This window comes from Rhinoraja longicauda, chromosome 20 (assembly GCF_053455715.1).
Source record: "Rhinoraja longicauda isolate Sanriku21f chromosome 20, sRhiLon1.1, whole genome shotgun sequence".
NCBI classification, from domain to species: Eukaryota; Metazoa; Chordata; class Chondrichthyes; order Rajiformes; family Arhynchobatidae; genus Rhinoraja; species Rhinoraja longicauda.
This window is the reverse complement of record NC_135972.1, coordinates 36,003,691-36,026,981: the sequence shown is the minus strand read 5'-3', so window position 1 is coordinate 36,026,981 and position 23,291 is coordinate 36,003,691. Positions and strand designations below refer to the sequence as shown.

At 44.2% G+C, this 23,291-nt stretch overlaps 1 protein-coding gene across 4 annotated transcripts in view; it reads left to right on the top strand.

Annotated features, from left to right (window-relative positions):
• cped1 (cadherin-like and PC-esterase domain containing 1) overlaps positions 1 to 23,291 on the top strand; it is a 219,716-nt gene that overhangs the window by 82,448 nt on the left and 113,977 nt on the right. For all 4 annotated transcript variants that reach the window (XM_078417409.1, XM_078417410.1, XM_078417408.1 and 1 more), the window contains exons 9-13: positions 6,667 to 6,834; positions 8,199 to 8,303; positions 9,134 to 9,303; positions 13,166 to 13,221; positions 14,692 to 14,721. In XM_078417409.1, coding sequence (XP_078273535.1) covers positions 6,667 to 6,834; positions 8,199 to 8,303; positions 9,134 to 9,303; positions 13,166 to 13,221; positions 14,692 to 14,721 — 529 coding nt within the window. The remainder of the gene's footprint in view (positions 1 to 6,666; positions 6,835 to 8,198; positions 8,304 to 9,133; positions 9,304 to 13,165; positions 13,222 to 14,691; positions 14,722 to 23,291) is intronic.

The window sequence follows — 23,291 nt, the reverse complement described above, 5'->3', positions numbered from 1 at the left end:
ATTTATCAATTACACTGCATGCCAGCAAGAACATAAACGACAGTAGAAATGTTGAAGGGAATATTAATTATGGACAGCAGTGTCTGGACATTGCTGGGAGAGACTCTCCATCAGATGACTGCTATATCTCAACAGATATGGGAGGGCCTTGTAAATGCAGAACCAAGGCCTCAATTTATATTGCCTCTATCGGAGCAAAATTGGCAAGACTCTAATAAATAAACCCTAATAAACTCCATCCAAATGAAACGGGTATTTAAAACAAAAACATCAGTTTAGTTTTAGAGATTCAACATGGAAACAGTTCTTTCGGCCCACTGAGTCCATGGTCGACCATCGATCACCTGTTCACACTAGTTCCGTTATCCCTCTTTCTCATCCGCTGCCTACGCAGTAGGGGCTATTTATAGAGGCCAATTAATCTGTAAACCCACACAATAATAATAATAATAATCCATTTATTTTATATAGCGCCTTATCACATGCTCAAAGCGCTTTACAAAAACAATTAACATAGAAACAAACAGACAAACTATCCTGACGGAAAAGCGGCGAATACTCAACGCCAGCGTCCTCTCACGTCAGGGTCCGGCAGTAGAAGCACAAGACACACAGATATAATTTTTTACACAAACAGCCATCACAGTGATTGCTCTAGGCACACCCTCACTGTGATGGAAGGCAAAGTCTTATCTCCTCCTCATTCTTCTCCCGTGGTGCCACGAGGTGATCGAGGCTCCCAACTTTTTGAAGCCCCCACCGGGCGATGGAAAGTCCCAGGGCCGAGCCGAGCAGGCCGATGAAAGTCCTGAGCCCCCACCGGGCGATGGAAAGTGCTGCGGCCGAGCCACGCAGGGCGATGAAAGTCCTGAGCCCCCACCGGGCGATGTAAAGTGCTGCGGCCGGGCCACGCAGGGCGATGAAGGGCCTGCGGGCGGGTCGATCGTACCTCGCGCTTCGGGACGGTCGAAGCTGCTACGGCTGGAGCTCCCAAAAGCCGGTCGCCAGCCAGGGACCTGCGAACTCCCGATGTTGCGGTCTGCAGGGCCCACGGCCGAAGCCTCCGAGATGGTAAGTCCAGGCCCTGCGACCGGAGTCTTTGAGGTCGATCCCAGCTGGAGGCCGCCGACTCCACGATGTTAGGCCGTAGCGCGAACGGAGATACGACACGGTAAAGGTCGCATCTCCGTTGAGGAGGAGATTTGAAAAAAAGGTTTCCCCCCACCCCCCCCACCACCCCCCTACATACACAAAATTAAAAATAAAACAAAACGTACATTTAACAACGACAATGACAAAAAAACAACAACAAAAACGGAGAGACTGCCGGTGAGCCGCAGCTGCAGAACACAGCCACGCCCCCAAGATGCAGGAGAAAACCGGAGCACCCAAAATAAACCCACGCGGTCACAGGGAGAATGTGCAAACTCCACACAGACAGCCCGAGGTCAGGATCCAACCTGGGCTTCTGGCTCTGGTAGTCAGCAGTGTAGGATAGTGTTAATGTATGGGGATCGCTGGTCGGTGTGGACTCGGTGGGCCGAAGGGCCCGTTTCCGCACTGTATCTCTAAACTAAACTAAAATAAAAACTATTAATCATATATATTCCAGGCCTGTGTCCAAGAGAATATTAAAAAGTGAGAGAGGATTTGATCAAAGTCATGTTGAGTTTATTGTTATAAGCACAAATACCATGAGGTGCAGATACAATGAAAACCTTGCTTGCAGAAAACCTTGCTTGCTCACTGGCACATAGACTTGGACCACACACAAAAACATAAATTGTATATAATTTATAATGTTATAGACAGTATAATGTTTTAAACATAATGTGGAAGACCATATAAAGAAAAAGGTCAGTGCACAAAGACAAGAGGTTAGTGCAAAACAGAAAAAAGACAAGTCCATGATAGTGCAAGAGGTGGTCCTTAGAGTTCCATTGCAAAAACATAGTACCCTAAGAAGTCACAAAAGGGTATACAAAATAAGACAGGGCCTGAGTAACGCATTGGGTCTGGTACCATCTCTGGTGAACATGGATAGGTGATGTTTTGGCTCAGGACTCTTGGAGTCATAGTGTAATACAGCGTAGCGACAAGTCCTTCAGTCAAACTTGCCCATGCAGACCAACATGCCCCATCTACACTAGTCCCACCTGCCTGCATTTGGCCCATATCCCTCTAAGCCTATCATATCCATGTCTCTGTCCAAATGGTTTTTAAATGTTGTGATAGTACCTGCCTCTGGCAGGTCGTTCCATATACCTACCACTCTTCATGTGAAAAGTTGCCCCTTAAGTTCCTATTAAATCTTCCCCGCTCACATTAAACTTAAGTCCTCTTGATCTTGATTCCCCTACTCCACGTAAAAGACTCTGTGCATTTACCTTATCTATTCCTCTCATGATTGTATCTGCCTCTATAACCCCAGGATAAAGCCTGGCAAGTAATAAGTGGTTTTTGAGGTAGATGATTGGACAAATGCCAGAGATGAAAAGAAAGACAGTCATGAAAAGGATGGTCACGGTGGCGCAGCGGTAGAGTTGCTGCCTTATAGTGAATGCAGCGCCGGAGACCCGGGTTCGATCCCGACGACTGGTGCTGTCTGAAAGGCGCTTGTACGTTCTCCCCGTGACCACGTGGGTTTTCTCCGAGATCTTCGGTTTCCTCCCACACTCCAAAGATGTACAGGTTTGCAGGTTAATTGACTTGGTAAATGTAAAAATTGTCCCTAGTGTGTGTAGGATAGTGTTAATGTGCGGGGATCGTTGGTCGGTGCAGACCCGTTTGGCTGAAGGGCCTGTTTCCGTGCTGTATCTCGAAACTAAACTAAAAAAAAACAAAAAAAACGTGTGACGCAAAAGGATTGAAATGCTGATCAAACCCACTCGCACCTGCATCCACTTATCACTTGCCGGGCTCTATCCCACTGCCCCCAACTCTCTTCCAGCTTTCTCCCTCCAATAAAATCAGTCTGAAGGTGGTTTCCGACCCCATATATCACCTATCCTTGTCCTCCAGAGATGCTGTCTATAACCCATTGAATTAGTTCAGCACTTTGTCTTATCTGAGATGTCTTAATTATTTTGGGAACGGTGGGTTCCCCTCTTCCATCATGGTTGAAGCCCTCACATATGTCTCCTCTGTCTCCCACAGCTCTGCTCTTGCACCCCCTCCCCACGCCCCCCCCCCCCCCCAGTCACTACAGTCCCCATAGTCCTCACCTTTCGCCCCATCAGCCGTAGCTGACAGCATCTAATCCTCCAACATTTTCACCACCTCCAACGCCTGGCCCGATGAGTTACTCCGGCATTTTGTGTCTATTCCTGGAAAACATGAACCACTTCGTCGGCACGGTGGCGCAGCGGTAGAGTTGCTGCCTTACAGCGCTTACAGCGCCAGAGACCCGGGCTTGATCCCAACTACGGGTGCTGTCTGTACAGTTTGCACGTTCTCCCCATGACCTGCATTGGTTTTTTTTGTCCGAGATCTTCGGTTTCCTCCCACACTCCAAAGACGTACAGGTTTGTAGGTTATTTGGCTTGGCACAAGTGTAAATTGTCCTTGGTGTGTGTAGGATAGTGTTCACATGTGGGGATCACTGGTCGGCACGGACCTGGTGGACCAAATGGCCTGTTGCTGTGCTGTATCTCTAAACTAAACTAAACTAAACTAAACTTCTCAAGGATGTGCTGAAAGACTCCTTGCAAAAAACATCCCCATTGACTTTTGGGACCCCATGCCTCGTGATGGTGCTCAGTATGGTGCACTGTACTGTATGGTGTGCTCAGTATGGTGCAGAAATATTTAGTATTGTGTGGGGAGCACTCTCAAGCTCTATCAGCTGGCAGAACGAGCCCACCCCATCGACACTTACTGCCCCACCTGCGGAACAGGCCAGGATTCCCACATTACCCCCACCAGTCCCTCAGAACCCATAATATCAGAGCCATCCGTCAATACAAGCCATCCGTGATTCCAAAGGCCTGCCTAAAAAGTTATTCTTAAGGTTTCCTTAATTCCCCATGAAATTAATGGGAGTTAAGGTAAAGCATTGCAGCAATAAATATTGAAAACGTATTACATCTACGATGCAGTCTTCTTTGATGCTCCTCGTCACTGAAATTAGTTTTGTTGTTTGCCTTGGATCATGACTCGCATGTCATCATTCAGCAATATTATCGAATAGCATCTTAACCACTGTGCTCTGCAATGCCTCAATATATTTTTAAAATATCCACTAGAGGTCAGCAGAGCACAAGAGACCAGGGATCAATTTTATTTCCTCACTCAGAATGATGGGCCTTCAGTTGGAGGCTTGACAACATGGTAAAAATAGTCCTATGTGGTCTTGCATATGTGAACCAACCAAAAATGGTTTGGGTCTCAAAGATCAAGTCTAAGTGCATTATGTACACAGATGTACAATGTGTACATGTGTAGGAAGGAACTGCAGATGCTGGTTTACACCGAATATAGACACGATATGCTGGAGTAACTCAGCGGGACAGGCAGCATCTCTCGATAGAAGGAATTGGTGACGTTTCAAGACTCTTCTTCAGACTGACCAGACTTCAGAGTCTGAAGAAGCATCTCGAGACATCACCCATTCCTTCTCTCCAGAGATGCTGCCTGTCCCACTGAGTTACTCCAGCATCTTGTGTCTATCTTCCAAAAATCCAAATCCAAAATAGCTTTATTTGTCATTCCTTACGGAACGAGATTACTTAGCCAGCAGTACAAAAACACAAGACACAACCCCAACACAAACATCCATCACAGTGACTCCAAACACCCCCTCTCTGTGATGGAGGCCAAAAACTTCCCCTCTCTCTTCTCCCATGCCCCTCCCACGTACAGACAACTCGACCCCTACCGAGGCGACCGACCCGCACAGCCCCCGCAAGGAGATGGAAAGTCCACGCGGCCGAGCCGCACCGGGCGATAGAAGGCCCCGCGGCTGAGCCGCACCGGGCGCTGTTCAGTCCTGCGGCCGAGCCGCGGCGGGCGATGGAAGGCCCCGCGGCCGCACCGGGCACTGTTCAGTCCCGTGGCCGAGCCACACCGGGCGATGGAAGGCCCCGCGGCCGAGCCGCACCGGGCGCTGTTCAGTCCCGTGGCCGAGCCGCACCGGGCGATGGAAGGCCCCGCGGAAGAGACCTAAAAAAAGAAAGATTTCCCCCACCCACACCCCCCACCCACACCCCCCCCCCACCCACACTCCCCCCCACATACCCCCCCCCCCCCCCACATACACAACCAAAACAAAACACCCCACCACCAACACACAAACAAAAAGGACAAAGGACAAACAGACTGCCAGCGAGCCGCAGCCGTTAGGCGCCACCACACGTGACTTACATCTTCGGTGTAAACCAGCATCTGCACTTCCTTCCTACACATGTACACATTGTACATTGACTCCACACATTTTCTTTACGTTTAAAATTAAAAATGTTGAATACTTTCATCATTCATCTTTGCAAAGAGAAAGAGTTGATGTTTCTGTGCAAAGGCCTTTCTCGTTTTCAATAAAGGGTCTTCAACTTGAAATGCTAACTCTGTTTCTCTTTCTCCAGATGATGCCTGACATTCTGAGTGCTTCCAGCATTTTTAGTTTCTATTTATTATTTCCAACTTCTGCAGTTTTGATTATTTTTCAATGTTTGTCTTTATTATTGTGCCTCATAGAGTCATAGAGTGATACAGTGTGGAAACAGACCCTTCGGCCAACATGTCCCAGCTACACTAGTCCCAACTGCCAGCATTTGGTCCATATCCCTCCAAACCCGTCCAATCCAAGTACCTGTCTAACTGCTTCTTAAATGTTGGAATAGTCCCTGCCCCAACTACTTCCTCTGGCAGCTTGTTCCATACACCCACCACCCTGTGTGAAAAAGTTACCCCTCAGATTCCTATTAAATCTTTTCCTCTTCACCTTAAACCTATGTCCTCTGGTCCTCGATTCACCTACTCTGGGCAAGAGATTCTGTGCACTTACCTGATCTATACCTCTCATGGAAACCTCAAAAATATCTTGTGTAAAAATACCTCAATGTGTAGACCGAACACCGAAATTTTTGGTTCAATTTTCTGCTCACATGTTTAGTTACAGGGAATATAAAATTAAAAATAAAGCAAACACTAATGGTCCCTGCTGGTCTGGAAAAAATTGACAAGGCTGTTGTCTTGTACTATTTTTAGTTACATCCGTGTTACCAATATAAATACAGAGACGTTATAAACTGATTCCAGTTGAAATAGCTTGTATTAAAATATTATGCAGAATTCTTCTTAAATTGTAAAATTCTTGGAGATTTCCTATACTTTGAGGACAAAAGCCTTCAAAAGTATTTTAATGCTGATCATCAAAACAGTTTGCAAATTGGATTGTCGAAGTAATTGAGAAATTCTGTTGGATAAGTGCTACCAAATGTTCCGTGTACATTTTTTGTGATGGTTTGAGAAGTTGACATTTTAATTAAGTTGCTATCAGCTAATGGGTTTTTCAAATTGATCACAGGTCTGACCCATATGTCAGGTGCACGTATTATAAGATAGTGTGATCTTCCTGTGATTAGGTAGAAATTTAAAACACATTTAATTAATCTGGCTGTATGAAAGGTTTTGAGATGGTTGAAATTGAACCAATCTTTTAATTCTTAGGTACATGAACAACCTGTTTTTGAGGCAGACGATAACATAGCTTTTGCAGATCGTATCACCAAAGATTTCATACTGGAAGACACTTTTGAGCTACTGTTATCTGGCTCATCTGCAGTAAGTGAAATATATGAAGCTTTAGAAAATATACATCAAACTGAACGATTGAAGGTAAGACTTTGAAAGGGTATTTTGATCATGTAATTCTATTATGTGAAAATCAACAGTAGAGATACTAGCCAGTTGACCCAGGTGATCGTTCTGTGTGGTTTTACATGAGTTTATTTCTCCTCCTGTATCTCTTTATCCCACCTAAATCTCTCCCTTCATGTCTGCATCAGGGCTCCTTAAATACATCAGTCAGTCAGCAGCAGCCACGCAAAGTGCCTACAAATTCCACAATTTCTTCACTGTGGTAAAGAAATTGATTCTGAACTATTTGACCTCCCTTGTTCCTGAGCAAAAAAAACAAACTGCTGGAGGTGGTAACAGTTTTTCGTGTGTAATGCAGAGTAATATTATGACAGTCCTTTCAATGATGGCCATCCCTGTACTCCTTGTATGGTGTTGGTCGGCTTTGCAGGGTGCATGACATGCATGACGACTGCATGACGACAACATGCATGACGACTAATTCGTTAGGGTAATCATGTTCAACAAAAACAATTGCAGGGCGGAAACTGGGCTTTGAGTAATAGGAAATCATTTAATATTTTAAATATCAGCATTTGCCCAATTTGCAGTGAGAAACTATTCCATCTAGCAGAGGTAAGGAACCACAGATTTTTTATTTTAAAGATACAGCATGAACACAGGCCCTTTGGTCCATTGAGTTCGCACTGACCATCGATCACCCTTTCACATTAGTTCTATGTTATCCCACTTTCTCATCCACTCCCAACACATCTGGGGCGTTTTACTGAGGCCAATTGAGCTACAAACCTGTACGTCCTTGGGACGTGGGAGGAAACCAGAGCACCCGAAGGAAACACATGTGGTCATAGGGACAACATGCAAACACCATACAGATAGCAACAGAGGTCAGGATAGAACCCGGGTCTCTGGCTCTGTGAGGCAGCAGCTCTACCAGCTGTGTTACTGTGCTACCCATTGGAACTTTGTTTATCAAACTGAAGTATATAAATGTTTCTTTTGTTAGAAGGTGTACTGGAATCAGGGACCAATCAATGTTGAGGCACTTGTACAGCAACCTAACACCCCCCCTTCCTTGCACCCTACCTCAATAAACCATTCATGTCTTTTTTCCCATCTCCATTTGGCTTTTTCACCGTTTGTCATTTAATTTCTCCCATCTAGTTGCTCATTTCTTTCCCTGTCTCTTGTATTTGGTAGCAATCTCAAGCTCGGACTACTTCTGATGAAAATTAATCGCGGGGAAACATTAACTTTGCTCTCTCTTTCCATGGATGCTCTCTGACCACCACAGTATTTGCGTCATTTTCAGTTTGTATTTCATTTGGTATCAAGTTTGCTTCACTTTTTAAGTACTCTTCACCAGATCATTCTCATTACAGAATCACAGCCGGTTCCAGAAACATGATCTTTGTCTGAGTTCAAGAGATATAACAGTCATTCGTAATTTTCATACGGAATTCAAGAACCAAGGGAAGTTTCAATTGGTATGTAAATGGAGCTTTAGGGTTACTTTGGTGCCTCGAACCGAATGTCGGTCTTTATAGAAGATGAGGTTTTTCATATTAAAAGTCCCTTTCAATGCATTCAACACATTCAAGATGTTTCTGGTCCCAAACTGTGCTGACAGAAAGCCTGAGATGCCAACACAATGCCAATGGACAACAGCTGCTTTGGCACAGGGTGTCTTGGATGAAAGGCAAAAGCCTAAGTAGTGCTGTGTGGAAGTCTGCCATTGGACTCATATTGAGCCTAGCATTGATGCAATGATGTGTTCAAGACATAAATTCATTCGCTAATCCTGGGAGGTGGGCAAGAGAAACGTTTGTCTCCATTCATTGTAATGAATAATTTAAATCTTTGAGTAATTTGTCTTCAATTTTATGTTTCTTATTCACCTAGTTTATAAAATTTCTCAACTCAGATCTTTAAAATCTCTTTAAAATAAAACATTTGGCAGCAGGGCCTCAAGATAAACCTCTGAGGCCTACTCAACCCTGAAGCCTGCTCCACCTCAGGGGCCTCCTCTTTGCTGCAGAAGGTCAACTTGTGCAGCCTGCTGCATCTGCTCGCAGTAAGTTAGTTGGCAGGGAGCAGCAACAAGGATGTTAGGCCTACTAAATTAGAATCCCTGTGCAGAATTATCACCGAAACCTCAATTACTTGTTCAGTTATTGGAGTCCATTTTTATTCTCTGACTTGCAAATTATTATATTTTTATAATTAAAGCAAGGCAAAATGTTTTTTAGAATCACTACAAACAGATTAATGTGAATTTAATTTATTTTTGACTTTAATTGTGTTTTTTTCTCTCCAGCTTTATCCGTCCACTAACCCAGACTATCAAAGAATATTGTATGCCCTATATCACCATTTTGATTGCACATCCAGAAGAAGATCTATTCTAGGGATGCATCTGCTTCTCTCACAGTTAAGAGACCAGTTTCAAGCTCTTCAACTGAAGAGCAACTTGAATTATTTTCAATGGTAAAAAGATTAGATTATTAGATTTCTTCATTATATATTTTAATAGTTTAGAAGCACTATTGAGAAGATCAGGTCCTATTTTGGTTTAAAACATATATCACTGTTGTATAACATATAAGCATAAACTATTACAGCACAGGAGTTGGCCCTTTGGCCCACAATGTCACATGATTTTAATTTCTGTTAATTTCTTTCTTTTAATTGCCAAATTTAATTTCTTCTACTTGTATGGAATTCATATCTCTCCATTCCTTAGCATTATCATGTGCCTAACTAAAAGCCTCTTAAATGTCACTATTGTATTTGCTTCCACCAGCATTCTTGATGGTGCTTTCAGGTCACCTACCTGCCTCTGTGTTTAAAGATACTTGCACAGGACATTTTCTTCAAAATATCCCCACCGACATTAACATTATGCCCTTTTAGTATTTGATTTCACCACTGTGAGGAAATGCTTCTGACTGTCCACCCTATCTATGCCTCTCATTATCTTATATACTTCTATCAGGCTCCGATACTCCAGAGAAAACTGTTCAAGTTTGGCGAACCTCTCCTGACTGTATGTTTCTTTTTTTTTTCCTAATCAGATGTGCAGCACTTTGGTCAACGTGGGTTGTTTTTAAATGTGCTATACAAATAAAATTGACTTGACTTGACTTGACTTGACTTGAAGACTAATGTACATTTGAGGGGCTCATTAATAGAGTGGGATAATCTTTCTGATTAGAGGAATAGAAAAGTCATATGGTGAATGTTAAGTGGTGTTCTGCTGTACTTGTAATTCAGGCAAGATCATTGTGTGATACATCCAACAAAAGGTCTTTGCCCTGAAAGTCTATTTCTCTTTCCACTGTGGCTGCCTGAGTTGCTGAATGTTTCCAGCATGTTCAGTTTTATATACAGTAAACTAGTGAATGAATGAATGAATTAATGAATTAATGAATGAATGAATTAATTAATACGTTTATTGGCCAAGTATGTACATATACAAGGAATGTGCCTTCGTGCACCACTCGCAAGTAACAACATGAACTTACAGTAAACAATTATGAATTAAGCATAAAAAATTAAAACAATAACAATACAACATTCCAGTTTAAATACGTGAGTGAAATAAACCAGAGCAAAAAGAGACTACAGACTTTTGGTTATTGAGTAGAGCTACTGCTCGTGGAAAAAAACTGTTTTTATGTCTGGCTGTGGCTGCTTTGACAGTCCGGAGTCACCTTCCAGAGGGAAGTGCTTCAAAGAGTTTGTGGCCAGGGTGAGAGGGGTCAGAGATGATCTTGCCTGCTCGCTTCCTGGCCCTTGCAGTATACAGTTCGTCAATGGGGGGAAGGTTGCAGCCAACAACCTTCTCAGGTGATTGAACGATTCGTTGCAGCCTCTGGATGTTGTGCTTGGTGGCTGAGCCAAACCAGACCATGATGGAGAAGGTGAGGACGGACTCAATGATAGCAGTATAGAATTGGACCATCATTGCCTGTGGCAGATTGTGTTTTCTCAGCTGCCGCAGGAAGTACATCCTCTGTTGGGCCTTTTTGACTGTGGAGTCGATGGTGGCCCCCCATTTAAGGTCCCTGGAGATGATGGTTCCAAGGAACTTAAATGACTCCACAGATGTGACTGTGGTGTTGATGGTGAATGGGGAGAGGGGAGGGGGAGCTCTCCTAAAGGCTACAATCAATTCCATTGTCTTAGAGCATTGAGCTCCAGGTTGTTGTGATGGCACCAGGACGCCAGCTGTGTCACTCCCTGTCTGTAGACAGATTCCTCCCCATCCTGGATCAGTCCAATCAGGGTTGTGTCATCGCAAACTTGAGGAGCTTGACAGAGGCGTCTGTGGAGGTGCGGTCGTTGATGTAGAGAGAGTAAAGGAGAGGGGAGAGAACGCAGCCTCCTATGCTGAGGGTCTGCGGGTCCGAGATGTGCTTTCCCAGCCTCACATGCTGCTTCCTGTCTGTCAGGAAGTTGATGATCCACTGACAGAGGGGTTCAGGCACAGTTAACTGGGAGAGTTTGGAGTGTAGTAGCTCTGGCACAATGGTGTTGAATGCAGAGTTAAAGTCCACAAACAAAATCTTTGCATAGGTCCCTTTGCTGTCTAGGTGCTGGAGGATGAAGTGCAGGCCTAGGTTGACTGCATCATCCACTGATCTATTGGCATCAATCTAGTTTGATATTCACCCATCAATGTGTGGCTCTGATTCTATTTTATTCAGAGAGGAACTCCTCTCCCACCATAACCATGCTTTGTCTATTCAAGTCGATTATTGCCCCTTGCACAAGTATGTGTAAGGCAGAATGAAAATCTTACTTCCAGCTGCATCAGAAGCAAATAGACTCAAGCAAGCGCACAAAAACAAATTAGACATCAATTCCACGTAAAATTTCTAAAAGAAAGAAGACTGTAAAAAAAAAAGACATTAGTGCAAAGCACGATTTTAAAATAAAAGGGAGGATTAGCATTGTGTAAGTTGGTTCAAGAACCTGATAGTTGAAAGAAAGTAGCTGTTCCCGAACCTGATGATGTGGATGGGGTGTCAGACTTCTGTTCCTCCTGCCCGATGTTAGTAGTGAGAAGAGATAGTGGGAACTTTGATGAAAGACACCCTCTTGTGGCAGTGCTTGATGTAGATGCATTCACTGGAGCGGCCTGTGATGAACGGCTACTTGGTCTTGTTGATGGCTAGTGGGAGGTTATTGGTGCGGCACCAGTCAACCAGGTGGTCTATCTCTCTCCTACTTGCTAATTCATCACCACCTGTAATTCCGCCAACCACTGTGGTATCATCGGCTAATTTGTAGATGGGAATGGAGCTGTACTTAGCCTCGCAATCAAGGGTATAAAGAGAGCAGAGCAACCCTGAACTGCAGCTATTTTAATGGTCAGTGTGGAGGAAATGTTGTTACCGATCTGCGCAGACCGAGGTTTCCCCTTGAAGTCAAGGATCCAGTTGCAAAGGAAGGCACGGAGACCCAGCTCATGGAGATTGGTGATTAGTTTGGAGGGGATGATTTATTCTTCTTCTTTGGTTATTATGATTTGTTTGTACATTTGTCATATATTAAAATGAATGAGACTAGCATTTCCCTTCTATGGTACTGCTGGAGTTCATTGAACCCTGTCCCAGTACAAGCACAAGAATAGCATCAATATCAATGGAACTTTAGTGTTGTTATCACATTGATATGAACCCAATTATAGACAATAGACAATAGGTGCAGGAGGAGGCCATTCGGCCCTTCGAGCCAGCACCGCCATTCAATGTGATCATGGCTGATCATTCTCAATCAGTACCCCGTTCCTGCCTTCTCCCCATACCCCCTGACTCCGCTATCCTTAAGAGCTCTATCTAGCTCTCTCTTGAATGCATTCAGAGAATTGGCCTCCACTGCCTTCTGAGACAGAATTCCACAGATTCACAACTCTCTGACTGAAAACGTTTTTCCTCATCTCCATTCTAAATGGCCTACCCCTTATTCTTAAACTGTGGCCCCTTGTTCTGGACTCCCTCAACATTGGGAACATGTTTCCTGCCTCTAACGTGTCCAACCCCTTGATAATCTTATACGTTTCGGGATTGCAAGGGATCACAATGGTTTATTGGCAATAAACACTTGATGTACAAATAGACTTGATCCTAGGAAACAGCCTTGCCACCCTCAAGCAGAGGAAGAGTTTGTATCGATGCAATTCAGCTCTTCAAGTATCACAGCTTGATTATTTTCTTAGATTTTGTTTCTCAATTACTGCAGGTATATAATAATGAAATTCTGATGGATGAGTGGCTTGGCTATTTGTTATTATTCATGAAACTGGGCAACTAACCTGCTTGTGTTATGTTCCTTTTTACGACAGGGAACCAGTTCAGACAATACCCCCTCATACATTTGAAAAGATTGACAACAAGATCGGTAAGGCATTCTTCAGTGTTTGATGAATATTGTTTACCAAACATATTTAAGTTTTGAAGTAATTCTGTACAACCATATATTTTAATTTATAAAATATTAGCATTTAGGAGTTGGATTATTTTTGTTTTGGAGATATAAAATGGGCAGAACAGCGATGTCACAGGTGGTGCGGCTGACTCATAGCTCCTATGACCAATGTGTGATCGTGTCGCCCAGTGCTGTCTGTGTGGAGTTTGCATGTTCACTCTGCGACCACGTTGGGTTCTGTCAAATGCTCCAGTTTCCTCCCAAATCTCAAAGACGTGTTGAATGGTTAGCCATTAATTGGCCACTATAAATTGTCCCTTGTGTAGTTAGCTGGTGGGAAAGTCGGGCGATATTCATGAGAACATATGTTATGGGAAACTAAAGGGCCTGTCCCACTTAAGCGATTTTTTAGGCGACTGCTGGTGACTGTCATAGTCGTAGCAAGTCGCCGAAAAAAAGGTGACTGGACCTCCACCCATGACGATGTCTACGACAAGCTACAACAACCTACTACCTAGTCGATGTCAAGCTACTGACAACCAGCGACGCAATTGTCACGACTTAGGACGTCCACCTACGACCGCACCTACGACAACCCAAGACCACGCAGGCAACAACCTACGACAACTGAAGTCAAACTACGTCTACGCACAACAAGCTACGACCAGCTATGACCCTGTCGGTGACAACTGAAGACAATTCATGTCGTTTTCGCCTCCGGTTTTGATGCCGGTACCTGTCGCCAGTTGACATAGGTTGACGTTGGTGGTCACCAATGGAATTCACCGAAGTCAGCACTGGCCACAACCTACGTCACCTGGCGACAACCTGGCGACAACCTACAACAGCACCCACGTCAGGAGACGCCAAGCTACAATCATTGGCGTCAAACCAACAGTCGCCGAAAATTTTAAAACATTTCAAAATCCATAAACAATAGACAATAGACAATAGGTGCAGGAGGAGGCCATTCGGCCCTTCAAGCCAGCACCGCCATTCAATGTGACCATAGGCGACCAGAAAAATGCTACGACTCTTTGGAGACGACTCACGACTATACAGGTGACACTCTGGCGACCGTGTGGCAACAGCCTAGTCACCTGTAGTCGCCTACAAAATCACCTAAGTGGGACAGGGGCTTTTGTGGATAAAATGGATTGCTCAGAATGTTACTATCTGCTCTGGTCACGTGGCTTTCTTCTACGTTACAAGGAAAAATAAAAATGAAGTAATTTACTTGAAATAATATCTTACAATAAATCATTTCTATGCAGCAGGAAATTATAAGAATGTGGAAAACCATAAGATGTAAATAATGGCTCTAGAAGTAGCAATAATTTGAAACTATTCATCCTCTGAAAAACTTACAGAAAATAATTGACTAAATATTACATTTGTGATTTATCATTTCTTTAATTGTCAATATTTAATATTTTTATGCAGGTCAGAGCAAGCAGAAAAACTGCAGCACAGGTAAAAATGTGTGTTTCTTGTGTGCTGTTCAATTAACAAATCAATAACTGAACTGTAGTTTTGATCAATTTCTGTTAACTGCAGTTTTTAATTTATTGAACAGTGGGAGTAAAAAGTGTCAAATAATTTTTTCTGCTTAACAGTGTTTATTGTGAACATTTAATGGGACACGATGATAGATGCAAAAAGCTGGAGTAATTCAGCTGGACAGGCAGCATCTCTGGAGAGAATGGGTGACGTTTCGGATCAAGACCCTTCTTCAGCCTGAAATTTCACCCATTTCTTCTCTCCAGAGATGCTGCCTGGCCCGCTGAGTTACTCCAGCTTTTTGTATCTATCTTTGGTTTTAACCAGCATCGGCAGTTCAGTACGCACTGTAAATGTGCCCCAACACATCCTTTGTTAAAGAAAGGAATGAATTTGCCTCTGGCCATCTCCCAAAGGGACCTGCATAAGTTTTTGGGAGGAGTCCCTCTGTTGCGGCCCATTGCTTGCAAGAGCCTTGCGTGTTCTTAATGGGCATCACATGCGGAATTCCTGCTCATAAAATGTGAAAAATGTATTAATAACTCAATAAGCCATATCCCTGTACTTACCCAGATGTGTCAATCTGAATATTTCTGCAGCATTCAAAATATTTGTAAACTCCTTAAACAGAAAATTAATGAATATAAATTAATAAGGATGAAGAATTTAAAATGTAATTCAAACAAAAGACCCTCAGTTATCATTACTCTTGAGCACTTACAAAACATTGAACTCCAAACACTTTAATGGCTTAACTTAGAACTGTTAAAGATTCAAAATTCTTACGCAGATTAGAAAGGGGTTTTTAGTTTAAAAGTTATAGCTAATCAGAAAAATATTTTATATTAATAAATTCTTGCCTGAGAATCTTGCTAGAGTTCCCGTTATTTGACCCCAGGGAGAGATTCAAGTGTTGCAGCTCTGAGACCTGGCACGGAATTCTCAGGCAGGAAGGGTTTGCAAATGTTGTACACTTAGAACAAGTTCCCCTGCTCTGGTCCCCCTAAGTGAAGAAGTGTCCTGACCCAAAACGCCGCCTCCAAGCTGTCTGAGTTATTCCAGCATTCTGTATACGCAAGTTTCCAGCTTATGCAGTTCCATGTGTTTTCTTCCTGCTCTTGTTGGTCTTTCTGAAGAGTCGAGACGCGAACATATTATGAATCAACCTACATGAGGGTGCACATGTACAGTAAATTCTGAAAGTGCTGTCAATTATGTGAGATGAGGAAACACTGGCATTTCCACCATTGTTGGCCTAGAACATTTGTATTAATAGCTCCTTATGGCTTTGCCCTCGACAGCATGATAAGGCAATTTCTAATCCATGTAATTTCAGCAAGTGAACACTTTCCTAAAAGTAGCATCAAGCAGAATACAGGATAATGGCATGTATGCCTTTTGTGTGTGAAACTTGACCATCAGAGAACGTACCTTTTTGTTTGTTTCATTTGTGAGATTTGGGTAGAAGTATGTCAAGAATGGTGAAGCAAAGCTGCTTAGTTCGTGATGTCCCTTTAAAGATCCCGTATAAGTCAGTTTGCACTCTTGACCAACAAAGGGGCTCCTGATTTACCGTCAACATTTTACGCAGTTAAATTGATCTCTTTGCTGGCTATGGATTTTCTCCCACATGACTTTTGGAATAGAAAGGGCTAATTTGGGAGTGCCAGCATTTGCCTTGTGTGTGGCAGGTCGTGTCTTACTAATGCAACTGAGAGTTTTGACGAGGAGATTGATGAAGGTTAAAATGTATGGGATTCACAATGACTTGGTTGTATGGATTCAGAACTAGCTTATTCATAGAAGGCAGAGGATTGTGGTGGAATGTAGATATTCAGGCTGGAATCAACGACCAGTAGAGTTCCGCAGGGATCTGTGCTGGGACCTCTGCCGTTTGTGATATATATATATATATATATATATATATATAAACAAACTGGACGTAAATGTAGATGGGTTGGTGAGAAAGTTTGTTGACAACATCAAATTTGTCGAAGTTGCAGACAGTGAGGAAGGCTGTCAATAGACAATAGACAATAGACAATAGGTGCAGGAGAAGGCCATTCGGCCCTTCGAGCCAGCACCGCCATTCAATGTGATCATGGCTGATCATTCTCAATCAGTACCCCGTTCCTGCCTTCTCCCCATACCCCCTGACTCCGCTATCCTTAAGAGCTCTATCTAGCTCTCTCTTGAATGCATTCAGAGAATTGACCTCCACTGCCTTCTGAGGCAGAGAATTCCACAGATTCACTCTGAGGCAGAGAATTCCACAGATTCAGTGTCAGAAGATACAGTGGGATATAGACCAGCTGCAGAAATGGACGGAGAAATTGAGTTGAACCCGAGCAAGTGTGAGGTGTTGAACTTTGGGAGTTTGAATGTAAGGGGAACGTATACAGTTAATGGAAAGACCCTTAACGGCATTGATATGCAGAAGGATCTTGGAGTCCAAATTCATAGCTCACTGAATGTGACGGCACAATTCGTGATGCAGGTGTATAGGACTTTGGTTAGGCCGTATTTGGAGTATTGCTTACCCCATTACAGCAAAGATGTGGAGACATTAGAGCGGGGGCAGAGGAGGTTGACCAGAATAGACACAAAGAGCTGGAGTAACTCAGCGAGGCAGGCAGCAACTCTGGAGAAAAGGAATGGGTGACGTTTCGGTTCGAGTCCCTTCTTCAGACCAGAATGCTGCATGGATTAAAGGGTTTCAGCTCCAGGGAGAGGTTGGACAGACTTGGATTCTTTTCTCTGGAACACCAGATGTTGAGGGGCACACTTGAGATAAGTGTATAAAATTATGAGAGACATAGAGAGAGTAGATGGTCAGAACCTTTTTGCCATGGGTGGAAATGTCTAACACTAGAGGACATAGAGGGGGAAAGTTTAATGGAGATTTGCGGCCTCCAACACATTGCCAAGGGTGGTGCTGGAGGCAGATACAACAGTAGTGTTTAAGAGACTTTTAGATCGAGACATGGCAGTGCAGGGAGTAGAGAAATATGGATCATGTACAGGCAGATGAGATCAGTTTAACTTGGCAAAGCGTTTCAGCACAAATATCATGGGCCGAAGGGCCTGTTCCTGTACTGTACTGTTCTTTGTTCTATAACTCAGTGAACATGCTGAGGGAGAGGTTAACCGTTCTGGAGTGGCTGGAGAATGATAGCTAGGTTTGTTAACATTTATGGTGGCCCAGGTTTGATCGAGCGACTCTATCTGTGCATGTGACTTTAAATCGGAAAGGACCAGTCAAAAATATTTCATCAGAATATTGATACGTTTAATTATTATAGATGGTGGCTGAGAAATGAGAAATCTGGACAGTATTATGAAATGGAACTGCTGCCATTTGAGGAAATGGAATGTTTTTTTTCATTTTGTTATTGGATGTCAGCTAAGTGTATTTGCAGTAAACCCATGTTATCACCGACCTCTTTATAACGGACTTCGGTTACAGCGGACAGAACTATCGACCTTCACTGCTAAGCCAGGCTGTCGATGCCATTCTGGGCCCACACCACCACTCAGGCCGGGCAAACAACACCACCCCTGGCTCGCACCACCACCCGGCCTGGCTGCCCACACCACCCCTGGGCCGTACCGCCACCCCGACCACTTCCAGGCCGGGCTGCCGACACCACCATCTCAGCTACTTCCAGGTTGTGCTGCCGACACCACCCCGGCCCCCACCATCTCCCCCAGTCTGGCTACCGACACCATCCGTGGTTCCCTGGTCACTTCCAGACCAGTCTGCCGGCACCAACACCGGCCCACACCACTTCCCCGATTGATGTCAGGCTGGTCAACCGACGGCAAGCCCGGCCTGCACCACCTCCCCGCCACTTCCAGGCCAAGCTGCCGACACCATCCCCGGCCCACACCAGCACCATAACTGGGCTGCCAACACCGCCCTCAGTCTGCAACGTCTCTCTGGCCACTTCCAGGCCGCACCCACCCTCCTTCACCGCCAGGCCGGGCTGCCGACACCGCCCGTCACCGCCTCCCCAGCCATTTCCAGGCCGGACCTAACGCGTCACTGCCGGCCCACACAGCTTCCTCAGCCACTTCCGCCGACCCACACCCGCGAGACACGACCACAGACCATCGATCGTCGTCTCTCCCCCGGTCATCATCTCCCCTGGATTCCAGGCCCAGTTCCAGACCGAGAGTCTGAAGAAGGGTCTCGATCCAAAACGTCACCTGTCCATGTTCTCCAGAGATGCTGCTTGACCTACTGAGTTACTCCAGCACTTTGTATCCTTCATCTATCAACCAGCATCCGCAGCTCTTTCTTTCTACTACATATACAACGATACTCTATTACTCGGTTATAGTGGACAATCAGCAATAACGGACACCATTATTATTTCGTATTTACTCTGTTATGCTGCCCTGACTAGTTTTTGGAAGATTACTGGTTTTGATCTAACTAAGTGAAGTATCTGTTACTGGCTTATAAAGGGTACAGGTTGTTTGATATTTACTACACTCATCCAGGGAGACTTGTAGCATGATATTAATGGATGATCCTTTTTGCTAAAAGGATACCCTGTGAAGGTCATATTCTTCAGGCACTACCAGTGAATTGGGCATGGATCTGTAAATATATACAAAAGCATATCACTAGGCAATAGGTGCAGGAGGAGGCCATTCAGCCCTTCGAGCCAGCACCGCCATTCAATGTGATCATGGCTGATCATCCACAATCAGTACCCTGTTCCTGCCCCCTCCCCATACCCCCTGACTCTGCTATCTTGAAGAGCTCTATCTAGCTCTCTCTTGAAAGCATCCAGAGAATTGGCCTCCACTGCCTTCTGAGGTAGAGAATATCAGCTGGTGTCTGTAATGGTTTGTTGCCATTTAATAGCTGAGCAAGCCTTCTCTGTTCCACGACTTTAGGATTGCGAAGAGTATCACCATTATAATGAGCTTTCTGTTTGCACTGCCCAAACTGCAGCTTTTTTAAAATGTTGCAACATCCAAGAATATATTCCAAGGGTCAATACCAAAAGATTTAGCAAAAAATATTTTGCAGGAATGAATAATGGAGGAGGCAATGATCACAAACCAATGGTGATTGTGATTTAAGATAAAAATGATGATCTCCTGAAAGAGGAGGCAAATTAACTGAATCCTATTGATGACAGAGACACATGGCTGGAGTAACTCAGCAGGTCAGGCAGCATCTCTGGAGAAAAGGAATAGGTGACGTTTCGTATCGAGATTCTTCTTCAGACGACAGATGTCAAGTTTCAAGCCAGCGTGCAGTTCTGGTTCCCCATTTCAGGAAGGATGTGGAGGCTTCCTTCAAGGATGGAGAGGAGGTTCACAAGAATGATGCTGGGGATATTAACTACATGGAGAGGTTAGACAGACTTGGATTGTTTTTCTGGAATGCCGGAGGTTGGGCCGAGACCGGAGAGGAATATATAAAACTAGGAGAGACATAGATGGAGAGGCAGACAATCAAAATCTTTTTCCCAGCATGGAAAAATCAAATATCGAGGCCATAGGTTTATGGTGAGAGGGGCAAAGATTAAAGGAGATAGAAACATAGAAAATAGGTGCAGGAAGAGGCCATTTGGCCCTTCGAGCCAGCACCGCCATTCATTGTGATCATGGCTGATCATCCACAATCAGTAACCCGTGCCTGCCTTCTCCCCATATCCCTTGATTCCGTGAGCCCCGAGAGCTCTATTTAACTCTCTCTTAAATTAATCCAGTGAATTGGCCTCCACTGCCTTCTGTGGCAGAGAATTCCACAAATTCACAACTCTCTGGGTGAAAATGTTTTTTCTCACCTCAGTTTTATATGGCCTCCCCTTTATTCTTAGACTGTGGCCCCTGGTTCTGGACTCCCCCAACATTGAGAACATTTTTCCTGCATCTAGCTTGTCCAGTCCTTTTATAATTTTATACGTTTCTATAAGATCCCCTCTCATCCTTCTAAATTCCAGTGAATACAAGCCCAGTCTTTCCTCATATGACAGTCCCACCATCCCGGGGATTAACCTCGTGACCCACGCTGCACTGCCTCAATGTGTGGGGCAAGTATTTTTACAGAGGATGGTGAATGCCTGGAATGTGCTGCCAGGGGTGACGGTGCAGGCAGATACGATAATTGCATTCAAAAGACTTCTGGATCGGCACATTGAGGGGATATGGATTATGTGGAGGCAGATAGGAATTGGTCTTGGCATAATGTTCGGCACAGACATTGTGGGCCAAAGGGCCTGTTCCTGAGCTGTTCTGTTCTATGTTCGATGAGTAAATACTAGGTGAGGAAAAAGCTCTGCTAACCTTCTGACCAGTTCCAAGAGCTTAACGTTACACCCTGAAATAACTTCTTGACCCCTCTCAAATATGTTCATGACATTTCATTCCACTGCCACCCTGACCCCAATACATTCTTCATGGGGGAGAAGGTTCATTCTTTCCATTCCATGCTTCCGAGTGACTGGACATCAAAGTATCACTTGGCGACGTTAGAACTTACCAAACTCCCAGACTGAGCCTGTAAATGTTTCAACATTTGGTGCCTGATATTTCAGCTTGTGAGGCATTTCTCAATGACAATGGGAGCGTTTGAACCGGGTACTGAGGCTGTGGACCATTGAGGTTCATATTGAATGGCGGTGCTGGCTCGAAGGGCCGAATGGCTTACTCCTGCACCTACCTTCTATGTTTCTATGTTCTATGGTTCTATGTTCATGGTCACCTGTCTGGGATTTGAAAAGAATGGGCATTTCTGTCCTCTGGCTGTTCTCCAGACAGTGGTGAACTTGTTCCTGTTCAGGAAAGTCTCTGCCATTGTTAGCACCCCCACTGCATCTACATTTCAGACCCTTCACTGAAAGGTTCTTCTGACTGTGTTGCCATGTACTGAACCCATTACATCGCTGCATAAGATCACATGATCTTATGGAAGTGTATAAAACCATGAGAGGAATAGATCAGGTAGGTGCACAGAGTCTCTTACCCAGAGTAGGTGAATCGAGGACCAGAGGGCATTGGTTTAAAGTGAAGGGGAAAAGATTTAATAGGAATCTGAGGGGGTATCTTTTTCACACAAAAGGGTGGTGGGTGTATGGAACAAGCTGTCAGAGGAGGTAGCTGAGGCAGGGACTATCTCAACGTTTACAAAACAGTTAGACAGGTACACGGACAGGACAGGTTTGGAGGGATATGGACCAAACACGGTGGGACTAGTGTAGCTGGGACATGTTGGCCGGTGTGGGCAAGTTGGGCCGAAGGACTTGTTTCCACAATGTACGACTCTATGACATGGCATATTTGGCTTGTGTCAATGTCTCTTTTGATCACTACTGTCCAGAACAAGACAGGAAATAGATAAAACAGATACTGCACAGTAAAACGCCAATAGCCCGCTCTTAATATTCAGTTGACAGGCGTAAACTGCTCACATTTTGGTTGTGGAGTTTATGCTGAACAACAATGAAATTGCATCCTGATAAATGATTTTATTATTTGTGATGAAGTTCATTGGCAATTTGAAAAGGTTTTTGTTGTACCACTAATGTAAAAGGCTTTCTGGCTGCTTAAAGGCTGGAATCCAATAAATCAACTAATGGTTATGTTGATCAGTGACTGATACACAGAAAATATTTATTGCATATTTTACAATAATCCCATTCATGCAGTCTGTATAGAACGGGTCAGTGATAATCCATATCAACTGCACACAATGGCAGGAACATTTTCAATTGAGATTTCCATTTGGTTCTATGCCAGTCTCATTTATTAACTTTACAATGATTTTGCAGTGGCAGTGATAGATTGGTGAAAAATCTGGTAAACTGGTGTCCACAGCTGAAAAATTATTAAGTAACCTGGATATTCCAAGACTACTCCACAGAAAGAACAAATCCAGCATTCACTTCTGTGAAAGTAACCGCAGGTGTCAAGGGAAAGAGGCACACTATACACAAAACACAGAGCCAGCAAGTTTATGTTGATGCCAGTGGTAAAATGCAGCAGTTCTTAAAAAGCCGCAGAGTAATGAAAACAGCGCTGTACTAGGAGACAATGAAATTGAATCTATTAATGATCCTTTAATGAGATTAACATCTGCAAGTTTGCGGAAGACGCAAAGCCGGGTGGCAGTACGAGCTGCGAGGAGGATGCTGTGAGGCTGCAGGGTGACTTGGATAGGTTGGGTGAGTGGGTAGATGCCGTATAATGTGGATAAATCTGAAGTTATCCACTTTGGTGGCAAGAATAGGAAGGCAGATTATTATCTGAATGGTGTCAGATAAAGAAAAGGGGAGGTACAACGAGACCTGGGTGTCCCTGTACATCAGCCACTGAAAGTAAGCGTGCGGGTACAGCAGGCAGTGAATAAAGCTAATGGCATGTTGGCCTTCATTGCGAGAGGATTTGAGTTTAGGAGCAAGGAGGTCCTACTGCAGTTGTACAGAGCTCTGGTGAGACCACACCTAGAGTGTTGTGTGCAGTTTTGGTCTCTTAATTTGAAGAAGGATATTCTTGCTATTGAGGGAGTGCAGTGTAGGTTC